The 18,037-nt window shown below is 40.3% G+C and overlaps 3 protein-coding genes and 1 long non-coding RNA gene across 5 annotated transcripts; 2 read left to right on the plus strand and 2 right to left on the minus strand.

The window, feature by feature from the left end:
• On the minus strand, positions 1-1,685 carry LOC126595806 (uncharacterized). Of its 2 annotated transcripts, none has more exons than XR_007613695.1 (3): positions 883-1,685; positions 521-799; positions 1-345 (listed from the first exon to the last, which is right to left on the minus strand). It is a non-coding gene; the product is annotated as an uncharacterized LOC126595806 (long non-coding RNA). The 2 variants fall into 2 exon arrangements; XR_007613694.1 differs by lacking the exon at positions 1-345 and adding an exon at positions 407-437.
• Positions 1,686-6,899: 5,214 nt separating this feature from the next.
• LOC126596085 (microtubule-associated protein 70-1-like) lies at positions 6,900-11,160 on the plus strand. The gene is made up of 11 exons (XM_050262561.1): positions 6,900-7,453; positions 7,565-7,650; positions 8,153-8,218; positions 8,336-8,506; positions 8,589-8,759; positions 8,917-9,072; positions 9,187-9,333; positions 9,437-9,508; positions 9,600-10,118; positions 10,200-10,387; positions 10,586-11,160. The coding sequence occupies exons 1-11, from the start codon at positions 7,210-7,212 to the stop codon at positions 10,623-10,625; spliced, it is 1,860 nt and encodes a 619-aa protein (XP_050118518.1). The 5' UTR covers positions 6,900-7,209; the 3' UTR covers positions 10,626-11,160.
• A 619-nt stretch (positions 11,161-11,779) lies between these two features.
• Positions 11,780-15,240, plus strand: LOC126596087 (E3 ubiquitin protein ligase RIE1-like). The gene is made up of 5 exons (XM_050262562.1): positions 11,780-12,552; positions 13,326-13,445; positions 14,046-14,178; positions 14,282-14,437; positions 14,768-15,240. Exons 1-5 carry the CDS (start codon positions 12,005-12,007, stop codon positions 14,927-14,929), a joined length of 1,119 nt encoding a protein of 372 aa, XP_050118519.1. The 5' UTR covers positions 11,780-12,004; the 3' UTR covers positions 14,930-15,240.
• A 42-nt stretch (positions 15,241-15,282) lies between these two features.
• LOC126596088 (probable UDP-3-O-acyl-N-acetylglucosamine deacetylase 1, mitochondrial) lies at positions 15,283-17,787 on the minus strand. Its single transcript, XM_050262563.1, has 7 exons — positions 17,571-17,787; positions 17,166-17,474; positions 16,516-16,722; positions 16,187-16,288; positions 16,008-16,072; positions 15,647-15,791; positions 15,283-15,526 (listed from the first exon to the last, which is right to left on the minus strand). The coding sequence occupies exons 1-7, from the start codon at positions 17,628-17,630 to the stop codon at positions 15,473-15,475; spliced, it is 942 nt and encodes a 313-aa protein (XP_050118520.1). The 5' UTR covers positions 17,631-17,787; the 3' UTR covers positions 15,283-15,472.
• Between the last annotated feature and the right edge of the window lie 250 nt (positions 17,788-18,037).

Consider the following 18,037-nt stretch of genomic DNA (forward strand, 5'->3'; position numbering starts at 1 on the left):
ATCCAACAACAAGCCAAAGTCCCAAATTTCATAATGGACAAAAGTACAAGCAATTCATCAATAATGAAGGTGCTACAAAAATTGGAATCTGCCCCAAAATAGAAATCCAACCCAAGAGACTTTTTCTCTCTCTCCCTCTTCCGCCTCCTTTCATCTATCAAATTTCTGCAACCTCTGCTCTTCTCCAATGGAGCTGAATTTTGGACACCCTATAGTTCTTGAGCATATGAACAACTTTCAAGAAGGAACCATTTCTGTTTGAGCGACGGAAATTAAAGTGTTGAAGCTCCAAACATGATAGTCGGCTTCTTGCAGATTTCGAAGCTGTTGTGATGTTTCGAAGATCTGGAAATATTTAACCGTTAGTTCATCCTGAATTTTTGATATGATATGAAAGAGTCGATGAGGAACAACTTCAATGAAGAAAGCATACCGATCTGAACAAGAGAAAATGGAGTTTCGAAGCTCACAACAAATCTGACGGGTTGACAGACAAATAATAACCAGTCATTCATCATACCTGAATTTCTTGAGTTATACAGCTCCGAGGGATCTCAAATTTGGATATGTTGTAGTTCACAAGCTGAGGAACAACTTCAATGAAGAAAGCATACCGATCTGAACAAGATAAAATGGAGTTTCGAAGCTCACAACAAATCTGACGGGTTGACAGAAAAATAATAACCAGTCATTCATCATACCTGAGTTTCTTGAGTTATACAGCTCCGAGGGATCTCAAATTTGGATATGTTGTAGTTCACAAGCTGAGGAACAACTTCAATGAAGAAAGCATGCTGATCTGAGCAAGAGAAAATAGAGTTTCAAAGCTCACAACAAATCTGACGGGTTGACAGACAAATGATAAACAGTCACTCATCATACCTGGATTTCTGGAGTTGTACTGCTCCGATGGCTCTCCAATTTGGATATGTTGTAGTTAAGGAATTAACGAACAACTTTCATGAAGACAACTTTGTGATTCGACCTACAGATGATGGTGTTATGTTGAAAAACAATTCCGGTTGTTAGGGGAAATGAAAAACAATTCCACCAAAGAAACATCATTATGATGTTTCATCATTATGGTGTTTTCATCATTATGATGCTTTCATCATTGTGATGCTTCCATCATTGTGATGCTTCCATTATGATGTTAATGCACCAACGGTTACACCTTCTGCAATTCCACTTATTCGGGCCTAGCAACCTTCATAAACAAAATCTATGAAGAAAAAGTCCGGGGCTACCACTTAGAAAACAAAAGAATGAAGTTTTGGTACTTACGACATGGACTATTAGCAAGACACCTCATTCGTCAACTCCCTCGACTAGAGACTTGGGGGACTCCCACCATATGCTACTACGCCTTGGTACTCAAAAGTTCGTGACTACTCAGTGACTTGGATTTTTCAAGTCTCCAACCGAGAAGTTTTCCTCACTCGGGAAATTAAGGGAACACTACCTCAAACTACATGCTTCACTCACAAAGCTTCAACAATACAGGTTTCAACAAAAGCAAAAATTCAAAGAACTTTATGAAGAAGGCTTTGGTGTATTTAACACAATATGTTGAAATGAAGCAAAGCTTATTTATTAATATTTTCGATAAGCCACAAATATGTACATATACATGAGTCAAAATAAACAAACAAAAGGGAGTCTTCACAAAGGTTGCTTAGGGGAAGTCTCAGCAGTCGGTAGAGCCCCAGAAAGAGAAAGCACCGGAGGGTGGTTATCCGGAGCCTCAGTACTTGACAAAACCCCAGAAGGAGGAGGCATTGGAGGTTCATCATTTGAAGCTTCATTACCAGGTACAGCCCCAGAGGACGAAGGCAATAAATGCCTTTGGAACAAACCCACAAACCGCTGATGATCAAGTAAAACCTTACCATCAGATTCCTTCATCTGGTCAAGCTTCATCTTCATGTTTGTAGCATAGTCATGGGCGAGCCGGTGCAACTGCTTATTCTCATGCTTGAGCCCTCTAATCTCCTGTTTGAGACTCATCACTTCAGCAGCCAATGATTCAACTTGGCGGGTTCTAGCAAATAGGCGTTGGGCCATATTAGACACAGAACCTGCACACTGAACACTAAGAGCCAGAGAGTCCTTAACAGCCAACTCATCAGACCATTTGGAAAGTAGTCTGTTATCTTTGGGAGTGAGAAGGTTCCTGGCCACCACTGCAGCGGTCATATCATTCTTCATCACAGAATCCCCAACGGTAAGAGGACCAGTAGGGGATATGAAGGATGGGCGCCATATGTTGTCTGGAGAAGGCATGGCTGTCTCTTCTCCAAGGTTCAAGTCAAAACGACGGTCGGAGGGTCCAGACATTTTCAAATGTGTTGAAGAAGGAAGAGGTCAGACAAATCAAGATCTTAGAAGTGCAAGAAATGAGCTTCTACTGGTAGAGATTCAAGTGTGATGTGGAACTTAATGCCAGCCTCTATAAAAATCTGCACTCGACGGAGCTTCAGAAATCGAAGAGGCGTTTGCTTTCTCAAAAGCTGGACTGCTCAGAGACCACGAGGGCCGATCTCAGAAATCGAAGAGGCGTTTGCTTTCTCAAAAGCTGGACTGCTCAGAGACCACGAGGGCCGATCTCAGAAATCGAAGAGGCGTTTGCTTTCTCAAAAGCTGGACTGCTCAGAGACCACGAGAGCCGATCTCAGAAATCGAAGAGGTGTTTGCTTTCTCAAAAGCTGGGCTGCTCAGAGACCACGAGGGCCGATCTCAGAAATCGAAGAAGCACCTGCTTTTTCAGCCTCGTCAGCACCTGTCACATGCACAATCAGCTTTGCGGAAATTACGGGCACTCTGTCGAAGATTTCTGGTGAAGTAGAAAGCACGTGAATCTTACTGATCAATCACCGCTCTCCATATGCACCATCAACTCCTCGGGTACCACATATAACTTTGTCAAAGATTTCTGACAAAGTTTAGGCACGAGAATTTCGAAGTTCCAGCTACCCTACTATTACCCATAAGGGTAAAGGAACAGCACCACTGCTTGACAACTGGAAAGTCCCTATGTGTGTCGACCTCCGTGTTTTGCGGCAAGACAGGTTGGCAAGAACGTCCAACCTTTACTCACATTCGAGAAAAGACTCCCAACATAATTACTTTCTCAAAAACCGGAGTAGCACCGCTTTCCGAATCTCGAGAGTCAGATCCTCGACGGGATTGCTTGTTCGAAAACCGAAGAGGCACAACTCTCAGAACTTCGAGAGCCAGATTTCCTTAGATAAAGCTTGTCTGTAATCTCCACACGTAATATCAGCTTTCCAGATACCACATACCACTTTTTCAAAGTGCTCTGACAAAATTAAAACACGTGAAGCTGGCAGCTCCCACTACATTGCTGTGACCAAGAAGGGTAAAGGAATAGCATTACTACTTGTTATTGGGAAATCCCTATATACATTGACCTCCCTCCTCAACGGACAGGCAAACCTGCAAAAATGCTCAACCCTTTCTCGCATTCGAAAAGGCACCCTCAACATAACCTCTCGAAATACTCAGCTTTATTTCCCCCGATAATACCTCAGCAAATAAGCCACACCAAGAACAAGAGTATCTCATATCATCTCTTATCCATTTGCTTCTCCTTATCCTGGCAGTTGAATGAGAGACAAGGAGAATGAGAACAATCAACCGGAAGCCGACGTCAAACCTCTGATCCTGGGTTGCTTACTTGGAAGTTTGACTGCTTACCTTGTCTGTCACCTCTTTCGGCAGATCTCCTAGCTCGGCGACTTGGGGGACTCCTACTATAGGGTTTGTATCACACTTGACTAAGCCCGAAACTACAACTAAGCTTCAAGTGAAATTGATACATTACCTTGTGCGTCAACATCAGCTAAATACACCATTCCCGGATGGAGGAAAGGTACTTCCAGAGAAGGGCAGATGAAGATCAGACCACACTTCGGTACTTAGAAGTTTCGTGATTACTCAAGGGATTGGATCTTGCAAGTCCCCAACCGAGGAGTTTCCCTCACTCGGGAACTTAGGGGAGCACTGTTTGTACCATACTTGACCAATCCCGAAACTACCGAGCACCGGCCAACGCTATACTGTCAAGGACCCAGAAGAGTTCCCCTCCGACCAGGAGGCCAATCACTACTCGACACGTGTCAAGATTAGAAGCCAATCAGAGCGCAGCACGTGTCAACATCAAGAACCAATCATAACATGACACATGTCAATGTGACAAAGCTACAAGTTTTTCTATAAATAGGGGTCATTCCCCCACAATATTTCCTAATGCCATTTTGTGTTAAATCATTCACAAGAACTCACTAAATTGAGAGCTTGATCCTTTGTACTTGTGTAAGCCCTTCACTACTAATAAGAACTCCTCTACTCCGTGGACGTAGCCAATCTGGGTGAACCACGTACATCCTGTGTTTGCTTCTCTGTCTCTATTCATTTACGTACTTATCCTCACTAGTGACTGAAGCAACCAAGCAACCAAGCGAAGGTCACAAAACCTGACACTTTCTGTTGTACCAAAGTCTTCGCTGATTTTGTGCATCAACAACTTATATAACTTGAATAAAGATGAACACAAGTTTAATGTTGTTTGCAGTGTTTTTCAGGAAATTCAAGTTCTTTCATATTCTTTATTTATCATGTGACAAAGACATGTCTACAAGTAATAATGTTAATTTTCTACTCCTTAGTACAATAATTGTATCCAATATTCTTTTTATCAATAATTAATTGTATCCATTAGTAACAATAAATCAATTCATATCTATGCAATTTAAGTGCTATGCACATGAAATGAGTTTTTGTTTGTTTAAGAGTCAAACAAATACACACCGATTAAGAATATTCACTTGGACATCCAGATCAAGACGTGCTGGCCTTCAGGCCTAGGTATTAACAATCACATCTTAATTCAGATGTCCAAAAACACATTACAGATCGAAATGTGTCAAAGATTAAAGCTACAATAGAGCCAACGTCCAAAGATCAATGCTCCGATATCACTTAATTTATAGCTTTTTGGTTTATTTCTCAAATTTTGACAATGACACTCCCTCCCTTCAATTTGCAAATAATTTTCTTAACTAATTTTATGTTTTTGGTCCCGTCAGACACTGCGCCCGTGATATTCGTATCTTATGTGCATTATTTGTTTCCTTATGACCCATGAGACTGTTAGAATTTGGATTGATGCAAACGGCTCATAACATCTCCCATCCATTTGTTCAAAAAGAGGTTTACGGTACAAAATCTTTATATGCATGCCCTACATATGTTTCAAAAAATCGAGTGTGCCTCATCTTGGCAGTATGCAACGATAAGTTTTTGAGTGTGACGATCATATTATCATGTAATGTCATTAAATTATGACTTATAATAAAGGTTAATAAAGATAGTACATAACATGTCCGCATGTATAAATACACGTGTACAATATGAGTGAAATCATAACACTATATGATATTGAGATAACCGTACTAAAACATAAGAGCTCATTTGGAAGTACTCTTAAAATGATTGAAAGCGATTTTGGTAAAAATATTTTTGAAATCAATCCTAAGTAAAAACGGAAATGAATTGTAGAAAAGCACTTGAAACAAAAAAAAAATTTTCTTTAAAAACATTTTTAATCATTCCGAACAAACTCTAAATCAAATGCAACATATCCTCCCATTCACCAAGAAAATGATACCTTCCAAATTAGATTACACGATGGCCAACTAGTATATTTTTTGTGAGATGGGATAAGTGAAGTTTGGGAATATCATCATTTATGTAAGACTTGGGCCATCACCAGTAATGACCCAAATGTTTTATTTTTTTATCTTTTAAATTAATGGAATGATAAACATACATCTTTTTCTTCTCACATACATCACCTTTTTAATATTATTAATCTTGGGTTTCGCTAGAATCTCATTGCTAAAATTTGGAGCATCTTTTTGGGACTACGACTTTTATAGATTCAACGTTTTTTGGTGGTGTCTGATTTTGCAATTGTTGTTTAACTAATATCACATGATTCCACTGCTAATCATTTTATTAGTGAATTGATTAAAACTTATCATGCGATGTTATTGCGTGATTAGAAATGTAATACTCGGCATATCTATCGTGAGAATTTTTTTGTTGCTGATGAGTTGGCCAACCTGAGCCTCTCTCATCCTTCAGGTCCAGTCTATTTTGAGCAAACTCCATCTTCTAGTAAGTAGTTATTATTGTCTGATTTATAAGTTTTCTCAACCTTGTGATATTATTTTGTAATTTCTCTTTTGTCGGACTATTATCCCATTTGTTTAACCAAAAGAAAAAATAAATTACAAACTTAAAAAGTTGTTTCTTAAACACCAAAAAATTGTTTGTTAAAAACACCTCCCTTAAATGAAATTTCCAAAAAAAGATTATTTGGACTCAAATTTAAGTATATAAATGCTGCTACCATGCGCAAGTCATATTCTGTGCGTATCCGGTACCCAGGAAGGGCTTTCTTTCTCTTTGCATGAGAGTGCGCATTACGCGCTGGACCAAAAGGCCCAATACCCAAAAGAAAACCGAAAAGAAAAGAAAAAAATAAATCAAGTAAAATAGAATTCGTTCAGATGTATTTTTAAAATAATTGAAAGTATTTTTAAAGAAAATATATTTTTGTTTCATAAGCATTTTAAGTGTTTTTGCAAGAAGCACTTTAAATGCTTTTCTAGATTTAAATATATTTTTAATAAGAATTAGTTTAAAAAATATTTTTATCAAAAATATTTTCAGCAATTTTAAAAACACATTCAAACGAAGTTGTAATCAAGTATTGTTAACAGTTCGAAACGAGTTCATTCAGTTAATAGTACTGTGAGGAGAGAGAGAGAGAGAGTGATGCAGTAGCAGTGTTATGCTTAACAGCAAAGCGCTGCCACTCCCTCTCCAGCATCCTTTATTTAATTAATCAAAAAACTAAATCTAATATCTCTCTCTCTAGCAGCTACCAGATTTAAATCACAGTCTAGAGAGAGAAAATCAAACCCAAAGAGCAAATCCCACTCCCTTTCTCTCTAAAAAATCACACGATTTTGCCAGAACTCTGAACACTCTCTCGTTTTCTCTCCCTATCTCTATGCACATCGGCGCGTCTGTGTATTTATCTGCGATTTGAAACCCTAGGCATTTCGGATCCCGAGCTACATTTGGATGTGAAGGACCGTGCGCTGCTCAGATCGGGATATGGAGGAGGCTTTCGGCGACGGAGGTTATGCTCCGATGACGGAGTACAGTAACGGACCGGTTCATGGGGCTGCGCCGACACCGCCGCCGCTGATGGTGTCGGGATCGTTCAAGGAGGGGAAGAGCTCATCGCGGAGGAGAGGATTCAGGAGGCCGAGTATGGACGGCGACGAGCTCATAAACCTCTTGCACGGCTCGGATCCGGTCAAGGTCGAGCTCAATCGGCTCGAGAATGAAGTCAGAGGTGCGAATGCGGCTCGATCCGCTGCTTTTCTCGAGATTTGCAGTCGGTTTTGCGAGATTTCCCGGTGTCGTTTCACCCTTCTTGACTGTCGTTTTTGTGTGTGGTTTGCAGATAAGGACCGGGAGTTAGGAGAGGCACAGGCTCAGATCAAGGCTCTCAAGCTCTCTGATAGAGCCAGAGAAAAGGCTTGTGAAGAGGTTATTTTCGTAATTTTATTCGATCACCAACACAACAAAAAATCTGTGCGCGCGCTCTGTCAATCATTTTAGTCTTAATTTTTCCTTAATTGTAGAACATTAAATTTAGGCCAATATTTCCCATAAATTTTGTGGTATATGTATTGGGAATTTTCGGAGAAGACGACTTAGATTAATTACTTTGGTTAATTAATATGGAGTTTATTTTTTTATTAATTGATGGGCTATGGTTATTTGATTGGGATCCCATTTCTGGAGGACTGGGCTACATGTTCATGCTATGCCTTGCATATTAGTTGCCTATTCAGAATTTAACTTGTTCTCATTCCTTTTTTGGTTCTGGGGTAAACGTATTTTAATTAGACCGAGTTTATGGAATGTGTAGCAATGCATACGTGTATGGTAATCGCCCATTTAAGCTTATATGGAATGTTGGAAATTATAAATGTCGTTAAATTGGTCGCTGAATTTTCTTCTTGTCTATGTTTTCGTTACATTGCAGCTCACTGATGAGTTGTCGAAGGTGGAAGAAAAGCTGAAGTTGACAGAATCACTTCTAGAAAGCAGAGTATGATTTGAATCTGAATCTTTTATGAACTTTTTATTAAAATATTTCTAACTTACTTTGGCTTCTGTAATATATACTTTTTGTCACTATTTTACATCACAAAAAAATGTTTTGCAGAATCTTGAAATTAAGAAAATCAATGATGAGAAGAAAGCTTCCATGGCTGCTCAGTTCGCAGCTGAAGCTACTCTACGGAGGGTTCATGCTGCGCAAAAGGATGATGATATGCCTCCTATTGAAGCCATTCTTGCACCTCTGGAGGCAGAGCTCAAGCTTGCCCGGCAAGAGGTACATTCTGCTTACCCAAGGTGAAGAAGAATTATTGTGTTACTTGTAGGTGTAATTAATTAGTTACATTTAATTCTTACAGATTGCAAAACTTCAAGATGATAACAAAGCTTTGGATCGCCTTACCAAATCAAAAGAAGCAGCTTTACTTGAGGCTGAGAGGACTGTTCAGGTTGCCTTGGCTAAGGCCTCCATGGTGGATGATCTTCAGAATAAAAACCAAGAGTTGATGAAACAGATAGAAATTTGTCAGGTATTTGCAAGATAATGCATGATATTCCTTTCTTTAAGTGGATTAGACATTTTTTCCCCATCTGGGAGCAGTGTTTGGCATTGTATATTTGTAGTTCTCGCTGTCTTTGTTTGACTAGTATGATTTATTTGGTATTTCTGCTGCTTCTGTGTGTTAGGAAGAAAATAAAATTTTAGACAAGATGCATAGACAAAAGGTTGCTGAGGTTGAAAAGCTTACTCAGACTGTGCGGGAGTTGGAAGAGGCTGTTCTTTCGGGTGGTGCAGCGGCAAATGCTGTGAGGGATTATCAGCGGAAGTTTCAGGAGATGAATGTAATATGCCAACCATATTTAAATGCGCAATCTTGGCAGTTGCTTATAGTTTACCTGTAATGTGTAGTTGAAAGCATTCTTAAGATTGAAGAGGTTTCGGTTTTCTTATCTCAGGAGGAAAGGAAAACTCTGGACCGGGAGTTGGCCCGTGCAAAAGTAACAGCAAATAGAGTAGCTGTAGTGGTAGCAAATGAGTGGAAAGATGCTAATGACAAAGTGATGCCTGTAAAACAATGGCTTGAAGAACGGAGATTTTTGCAGGTAGTGTTTTCTGTCTTCCTTTTGGGGTTAGCTCTTCTTACTGGCTTTCTGAACTCAGTGTTTGGCTTATACTGTTTAGTAATGACAAACTGTGTTCTTACAGGGAGAAATGCAACAACTTCGTGACAAGCTTGCCATAACTGAGCGAGCTGCCAAGTCTGAAGCTCAGTTGAAAGTAATAATCTGGTTCCACAACCGATGCCAAATCTGTGTTCAGTTAAATTTACGGTGTCATATTTAGTAAAAGTTGTCTCTCTTTTTAACAGGAAAAATATCACATGCGACTTAAAGTGCTTGAGGAGAGTGTGAGAGGTAACAGTATTAATCGCAGCACAGTAGAGGGAAGAAGTACAAGCAATGGGCCTTCTCGACGTCAGTCCCTGGGTGGAGCTGATAACGCTCCAAAATTAAGCTCCAATGGGTTTTCATCCAAGAGAACTCCCGTCAGGTCTTTGTCCTCCAGCACCAGTTCAGTGTTAAAGCATGCTAAAGGCACATCAAAATCATTTGATGGTGGTACAAGATCATTGGACAGGGGTAAGGTTCACTTGAACGGTACAAGCCCCAGTTTCTCTGTCAACCAATCTTGTGAGGGAACAAAGGATGGTGAAGCTCAAACTAACTGGAAAGGAAATTCAGATGATAAGCCTGAGTTCTCGACAGTGGATACGGAGGATAGTGTCCCAGGGGTTTTGTATGATTTGTTGCAGAAAGAGGTTGTAGCGTTGAGGAAAGCTGGTCATGAGAAAGATCAAAGCCTGAAAGACAAGGATGATGCTATTGAGGTCGGTACTCTTTTCTATCAGTTTTATTATTCTGTAATGTTACCCTCGGTTAAGTGTTTGGTTATAATTATCATCTTTCAGATGTTAGCCAAGAAGGTAGATACCTTGACTAAAGCAATGGAGGTTGAAGCAAAGAAAATGAGAAGAGAAGTTGCTTCCATGGAGAAGGAGGTAGCTGCCATGCGTGTGGACAAAGAGCATGAGAATAGGGCCAAGCGGTTTGGTCATACCAAAAGTTCTGTCAGCAGTGCTCAGGTTCTCTCTGGAAGGTACTTAGTCTCAATCTCTTACCACCTGTGATGTCTCGGACCATTTAATTGTTCGGTTGTACTATTTATTGAGTGCATTCTTACAATCATTATTTTTTGGGTACAAATGCTCATAGTGACCGCTGACGGTGTGACCTCTGTTGTGATTATTGTTCTCACAAAACTTGTAGAGATTTACATGTTCCACATACTGTGCAGGGGTCTTGCGCGAAGTGGGTTAACCCGCAGCACCCAATAACAAAAATCCTAATTTGGAGCTGCAGAAAGGCATTAAACCGCAGAGAGGCGCCTTGTTCCTCCTTCCGTTTTCCACACTTATTTTATTTTATCCTGTCCTTTCCTCCCTACCGCGATTGATTATAAGATAGTAGCTGGCATGCCGATGAAACTGTGTTCACCAAAAGCTGGTCAAGGGGAGCAACATCTGAGAAAGAAGTTGTCGGTATGCCTGCCTCTGACGTAGATTGTTATTCCCGTGCTTGTTAGAGAGATGAGCAGAAGAAAAGAGAAGGGGAAGAAGAAGAAGATTATTGACTTTTGGGCTAACCTACCTTTTGTGGCGTGGTCTCGTGAGTGGGCAATGGTTGTGTTTGTATAGGTAGCTTATTGGGTTTTGTTACAATGTTGTATGTTTTGCAGTTTATATTTGTAATTGCAGAAGCTAGTGTGGTTGTTGTTGGTTAAGGGGTTTGTTAATATTCTTGTAACCAGATCAAGATCAGATCTTTTGTTGGTTGTGTTAATTCATCTATAGTCCACTGTTGGTTTATGTATCTCTCTCTCTCCCACACCACATCATGTCACGTTCCTAGCTAGATTTTAGGGTTCTCTTTTTGTTTTTCTAGTAGCAGGTCGCAATTGAAGATAAGATGAGAGAAGAGAAAATTGGTTAATGTGATTTGGGTATGTGAACTGAAGATTTACCGATGTTTGGGGTTAGAAAATGTAACCATGAAATAGAGGTTCATAGCAAAAGAGGTAGAAGACAAAGGCTTAGGAAGATTAGAAAAGAAACTATAAAAAAGTATGGAGTACTTTGAGCTAATAGAAAAATTGATGCAAAACGGAGCGCAATGACGTGTTAGGATTCATATAGCCACTTAATGGAATAAGGCTTAGTTGTTGTTCACTTGTTCTCCTCTCTTTTTTTTCTATTAGATGGTATGTTAAATTAGGGAGCTAACGAGATTCGAATCCACACTAAAGTAAGAGCAACACCATCTATCTCCATCAATATATGGTAGCCGGCCACACGCATTTTAAACTCCTAATTAAATACATCACCTTAAAAAGGAATTAAATATACCGAAATTGAGATAAAATGAGAAACATACTAAACTGAGGAGTCTATGTACGGAAAATTACCAAAAAACCAGCATAAACCTTCATCTACCATTCAACCAGCGCACACGGCCTCGTGGAGACTGAGACTTCGAGACCTCGCAGCCTATGAAAATTCCCAAATTGTCCCTCACCTTCCTCTTGAACTCACTCTTCAGCGAACTCGATTCATTCTTCACACCACAAATTCTTTTTCAAATTTATAAATTAATCGTCATGTCCTTCTTTCTCTCCCAATAGTAATCGCCAATTGAATTTCAATTTCCATCACAAAACATGTCATCGGAATCGTCAACTACGGCGGCGGCGGCGGCGCCCGAGTCACGTGCGCCGCTTCTTCTCCCCCGCCAGGGGAGCAACGGCCGGGATTCGTCCGACCTCGGCTCCCCGACCGCCCGGACCGGCACGCTGGCGATGCTGCTGGGACGGGCCACCGGGCGCAGGGGGGCGTCGATGCTGGTGCGGGAGACGGCGGCGCGGGAGCTGGACGAGCGGCGAGCCGACTGGGGGTACTCGAAGCCGGTGGTGGCTCTGGACATGATGTGGAACACGGCGTTCGTGGTGGTGTCGGTGGTGATGCTGATATGGACGGAGGACGAGCGCCCGAACACGCCGATCCGGCTGTGGATCTACGGGTATGCGCTCCAGTGTTTTGCACACGTGGTGCTGGTGTGGGTGGAGTACCGGAGGAGGAATAATATTGCTTGGAGGCTTAGTAGGAGAAACCAGGAGGCCCAGCAGGAGGAGCACCAGGTGGATATCGATGCTGTCGATACCGACGATGAAGAAGCAGCTAGGGAATTGGCGACTTCCACTCGCTCCAGGTACATATTATTTTCCATTTTTAGTAACTACTTTTTTATGAATTCATGGAGTTCAATTTGGACAGTAGAAAGCAGTTTGACTAGTAATCTTTGATTAATGGGCTGCTCTTTCACAAGATTATGTATTACATAGGAGATTAGTGGATATTTAGAGTACTTTATTTCCATTTGTTTGAAGAAATGGGATTGAAACTTGACCCAAAAGAAAGAAGAAGAAATTTGAATAGCTCCTTAAACTGGAAACGGGAGTCGAACTAGATTAGTGCAAGAAAGTCCCGTAATCCAATTATTTGTATCATTCTATGTCGCCCGACTTAGTATCTTTACTGCATAGCTCAATATGGAACATTGACATCGTTCGCGTGTCTTAGAATTTGGTAGTTTTAAGGAATGGCAGTGTGAAACCGTGTGGACATGATAGTTATGATTCTAACATTACTCGTATCTTCACAGCTACCATTCACTTTTTTCCCTTACATATGGCAGCTACCATGGCTATCTCTGTGTTTGTTGTGAAAACCCAACTTCACTCGACCATCAAGGCTTTAATCTTTACATTATTCACGTTTTTTGTGATCTAGTTTTCATATAGTTTGGGAATGATGCAAGCAAAATATGTATCCTTGTTCAATTGACCAAGGTGTTATGAAAACTTGCTATAGCATTTCCAGGCTTTAGCCGTATTTGCAGTTAGAGTTTTCATCATGTGCTGTCTTAATACTGTGCTGGAAAGGTTTATAAATTACTGACTGACTCTGTTTTATATGGCCTAGTGTCTCTAAACGACTTGAAACGATGAATACAATGGCATCATTTCTCTGGTGGATAGTTGGCTTCTATTGGGTAGTTTCTGGGGGTGAAGTTCTTCTGCAAAATGCTCCGCGTTTGTACTGGTATTTCTATAATCAATCTATCAAGACTTGTTCCTTGATCTGAAAATATAGGCATCACGTGTGTTTGGCTGTGTTTATGGAGATATTGAGCTCGTTTGGATGTGCTTTTAAAATGACTGAAAGTGTTTTTAGAGAAAATATTTTTGAGTTCCAGAAGCACTTTAAGTGCTTTCTACAAGAAGCACCACTTATATTCTTCTTCCAGGAAGCACTTTAAGTGTTTTTTTCATGATTTATTAGCATTTTTATTAAAGATTGTTTCCAAAAAGATTTTCACCAAAAGCGCTTTCAGTCATTTTAAAAGCACATCCAAACGAACTCGTTCTTTCTTTCCTTTTTTATGACTTAGTAATTTTATTTGTTTCAACAAATTGTACATTAGGAATTTTATTAGTTTCACCATAGGGTAGTTATGACATTATAATGTTAGTGATGAATACAGAAGCTGGGGGAAGGCAGATCACGTTCAAAACCTTGCTTTTGAGTACTATAATGACCGGCAGCTTTAACACAAGTCACCCTGAGCTGTGCATGATAACTCAATACATATTTTGTAACTGCTAGAATAAAAGAAAAATATCTGATTCCGAATTTGTGCAGGTTGGCTGTGGTTTTTCTGGCATTTGATGTCTTCTTTGCCATCTTTTGTGTTGTCCTGGCATGTTTGATTGGAGTTGCTCTTTGTTGCTGTTTGCCATGCATCATTGCAATTCTTTACACCGTTGCAGGACAGGTATGAAGAGAGAACCTATAACTATGATTCAACGTTTTCTTAACAAATGATGGAGTTGTCACTGCTTATTCTTGGCTGTTTTTTTTTGGGTGTGACAATGTAGGAAGGTGCATCCGAAGCAGATCTCACTATTCTGCCAAAATACTGGTTTCGAGCGAACAGTGAGGAAAAACCTAGTGTTGGAGCAGGGAAAATGATTCCGGCAGAAACAAGCAGCGGGTACCTAGCAGTTGAGCGTGTTCTTTTACCTGAGGATGCGGTATGTTATGGCACGTGATCATGCATTGCAATTACGTTTCAGTATATTAATGAAAAAATCCATTTGCCCTACTAGAAAATGAATAATACTTGCATTCCCCCTTTTGGCGAATGAGCTCATTCTCCCACTTGCAATAACGTATTTTCATCATACAAATATCATAATCGAAAACATTAAATGTCTCAATTTTCATCTGAAGATAATCCTTCCAAAACATCATTCAGTCAGATACATGTCTGCATATACGTCTTATTGCATTTGCAACATTTTAATTTCTGACGGATTTTTATGCTTTAAAGATTTATGGTCGTTCGCTTTTATTCGTTTCAGGAATGTTGTATATGTCTCAGCCCGTATGAGGATGGGGCAGAGCTTCATACGCTTCCCTGTAATCATCATTTCCACGCTACGTGCATTGTGAAATGGCTTAAAATGAATGCAACATGTCCTCTCTGCAAGTACAACATTCTCAAGGGAAATGATCCGGTTTAAAGGATCGATAGGAAACTGCAAGTACCGTATGTACAGAAAATGTGATGACTGCAAAGCTTTTCAAATAGTTATATCGATATTGACTTACAGCTTACCAAACTGTACCCCATTGTGTCTGTTTTCCGGCCATTTGGAGTCGCCTTTGATTCTTTCAGTTTTTGTCTGTGCTGTTTCATGCCTGTGCAAAAATGGAGATAGAGATAACAGGCTTCAAAATCTTGTTAATCTGTTACGTAGCTTTCCTTTCCTAGCAAGGAAAAACGATTGTTTTGCGTATCTATGCATTCGTGTTATTGATACGAGGTTGCTAAGAGTTCATCTTGTAATTCGGCTACTTTGGCATAGCGACAGGGTTTTTTGCGGGTCATCGATAAACGACGTTTTATTTTGCTTCGTTAAGAACATAATGTTACACTGTTAAGCCTTGATGGATTACACAAGCTCTGATTCTGCGCACTTCCTTCTCTATTTTTCTGCAACTGCATTTCCAGGTTGGTGCAACGTTACGACTTCAAGAGGACCAAAAGATAATCCGTGATCCTTTTATTTAGTTCCCGACAGCCGGCGAACTAAATCGGAATGCAGTGCATGGCCACCCTGCGTGACATGGCACGAAACAAACAAAGGAATTGATTGAATATCCCATAACCATTTTATCCCAAGCACTGCGTGGACATAAAAACGAGCCAGACTTTATGGAATCCGCACAACGAATACCTTGTATGCCACTATATGTGCCACTGGAAGCCCTTGGCTTCCAAACCTTGCGAAAAGGGAAAGGTCGCCGATAAGATCTAAGACCTTGTGTCGACAAGGTTCATCTGGAAAACGCAGCGGTGGGTTCAACCAACCCTTACTAGCACTGCATGAGGAAAACAGGATGAAGTTTCAGAGGGGAAAACAAGTAAGAACTGAGAGATTCTTCGAACTTTATACCATTTTCTGCCTGAACTCGTTGCTTAACGTGTATAAAATCAAATCCAACCGGAAACTCTCGTGTCAGTTCAGGTCAATCCATATTTGATCACCCATGTCACCCCCTATCGAGTTCAAATCAACATAAATCCGAGCATCTTACCTGCAAACAATTGCGTTTTCTAACCCACCACCCTTTATGAGTCCTGCCTCGCGCATTCGCTCCACCTGTTAGAACACGGATTCAAGCATTAACGTAATAATTTGAACAATACATTACTAATCTAAAACCAAAAACAGAGTAATGGCAAGACTACTGATGGAGAACAATTCAGTACCGACCTCCTCGTAAATGCAAAAGGTTCTTGACAAAGCAATATGCTTGGAATAGAAAGAGTTATCCAAGGAGGTGACAGAAAACCACTGGCAGCCAATAGCATCCACCTACAGGAAGTGTCAAACAAGTAACCCGAAAATCAGCCCACAAATTCCCACATTTGGACAAAGAAGTTGAAGAAAAACAAAATAATGTGTAGATATCTGATAGCCATTCCTCTCATTAACTAACCAATCTCTTTCAATTGATGATGATTAAAAAGAATAACTATTTGCTTCACATTCCAATTCCATGCTGTTAGTACAGACAGTTTTCAATCCGGGAAAATGTGTACCTGCGGAAAGTCAATCCCGTAAGTGATACGGATTTCTGGTGATGGGAAAGCAGCTACAAAAGAATTATTCCTCCAGACATGAACTGGTTCGTTCATATGTGCCGCCATCTTTTCACAACAGTTGCCATGCTCATCTGTTGCCTCTTTTAGACCAACTTGTTTTATAGCCTCCACCCATTCTCTTGCTGACCCATCAAAAATAGGAACCTGCACGACTTGATTTTGAGCATGATCATTTCTGCTATGTCATCTTCGATAACCAGTAAGGATAGCGATTTTGACACTCCTTTTTCAACCATCTACACTCTAAGCTGAATATTTTACAATTCTTCTGCATTAACACGAGGAGTGCTAAGGGAGGAGTGTCCCCGTTTGCATTTGGGAATGCTTCTGAAAGGGCTAAGAGTACTTTGACAACCAAAAGCACTTCTGAGTTCCGACTAAGTTTGAATTTCCGGTCAAGCACTTGGAAGTGTTTAGAAGCAATTCCAATCGAGTCCAAAAGCTTTAAACCATCAGTAATTCTTCATGTTCTAAATTATGATTGCCTCAAATTACTTGGAAGTGGCAATTACACAGTTCAAGTTCCCAAAAAACCCTACCCAAGTCCTCATACAAATCGAAAAAATTCACAACTTTATGGTACCAACCTCAACATCGATATCTTCGGGGTCCGAGTTCTTGACCTCAATCCGGCAATTGTCAACCTCCATAGCTTCCAAAGCCGAAAGCAAATGCTCAACTGTCCGAATTTTGACCCCATCTTTACAGAGAGTGGTGCAGAGAGGCGATTCCTCGGCAAACTCAACCGAAGCTCGAATCGCATTTGACCGGCAAACAAAGTATCTCCCTTTGCCGGCGTGATCCGGCCACAATTTCACGGCGGAGACCTTGCCGCTGTGCAAGCTCTTCCCTTTCCGCTCTATGCATCCCGCTAAGGTCTGCTGAAGCCTACCGGTCTGTAATCAAATAAGAAAAAAACACACTCAGACACATTTTCCCGCGATTTTTCCGTTTGGTTGCTGAAAAAATGCATTCAGAGAGAGAAAGTATACAGATTTCCAGAAGATGGATTTGGAGGACTTGAATGCGTTGAAGGCACTGGAGAGTGTCATAGCTTGCTGGATTGACGGCGAGTGTCGAAACGCCGTCGTCTCGCGTCTTAAACTAGGGATTTCGCGGTGGATCTTTGGCGGGACTGTGTGCGAGCTAGGGCTTTCTACTGGTTTTGCCCGACTGACTGGAGACTAAATTTTGGGTTCCAATTTTTAGGCTTTCAAAAAAATAATTGTTAATGGCATTTTAAAAGTTTACTTTTTATCTTAAATTTTTTATAACTCAAAAAATTAATAAAGATGTAAAATGAGATTTTTGAATTGTTAATAACAATTTTTTATAAAAAAATAAAAGAAAATTGGAGTTTATTTGTTTATTTTTTATTTTGTGACAGGATAATAAAAGCATCTCAAATTGCAGTTTTATTTAATTAATTCTGTTATTTAAGGAAAAATATGTTATTTTT

Source organism: Malus sylvestris, chromosome 13 (assembly GCF_916048215.2).
Source record: "Malus sylvestris chromosome 13, drMalSylv7.2, whole genome shotgun sequence".
NCBI classification, from domain to species: Eukaryota; Viridiplantae; Streptophyta; class Magnoliopsida; order Rosales; family Rosaceae; genus Malus; species Malus sylvestris.

Excerpts from the sequence above, each read along its gene's own strand:
- LOC126596088 (XM_050262563.1), bottom strand. The coding sequence starts at position 17,630 with ATGACACTCTCCAGTGCCTTCAACGCATTCAAGTCCTCCAAATCCATC. Across the intron at positions 16,289-16,515 it reads ACGGGATTGACTTTCCGCAG|GTGGATGCTATTGGCTGCCA; the intron begins GTACACATTTTC and ends CACTTCCTGTAG. Across the intron at positions 15,527-15,646 it reads CACATATAGTGGCATACAAG|GGTGGCCATGCACTGCATTC; the intron begins GTATTCGTTGTG and ends CATGTCACGCAG.
- LOC126596085 (XM_050262561.1), top strand. The coding sequence starts at position 7,210 with ATGGAGGAGGCTTTCGGCGACGGAGGTTATGCTCCGATGACGGAGTAC. Across the intron at positions 7,651-8,152 it reads GAGAAAAGGCTTGTGAAGAG|CTCACTGATGAGTTGTCGAA; the intron begins GTTATTTTCGTA and ends GTTACATTGCAG. Across the intron at positions 8,760-8,916 it reads AACAGATAGAAATTTGTCAG|GAAGAAAATAAAATTTTAGA; the intron begins GTATTTGCAAGA and ends TCTGTGTGTTAG.
- LOC126596087 (XM_050262562.1), top strand. The coding sequence starts at position 12,005 with ATGTCATCGGAATCGTCAACTACGGCGGCGGCGGCGGCGCCCGAGTCA. Across the intron at positions 13,446-14,045 it reads AATGCTCCGCGTTTGTACTG|GTTGGCTGTGGTTTTTCTGG; the intron begins GTATTTCTATAA and ends GAATTTGTGCAG. Across the intron at positions 14,179-14,281 it reads TTTACACCGTTGCAGGACAG|GAAGGTGCATCCGAAGCAGA; the intron begins GTATGAAGAGAG and ends GTGACAATGTAG.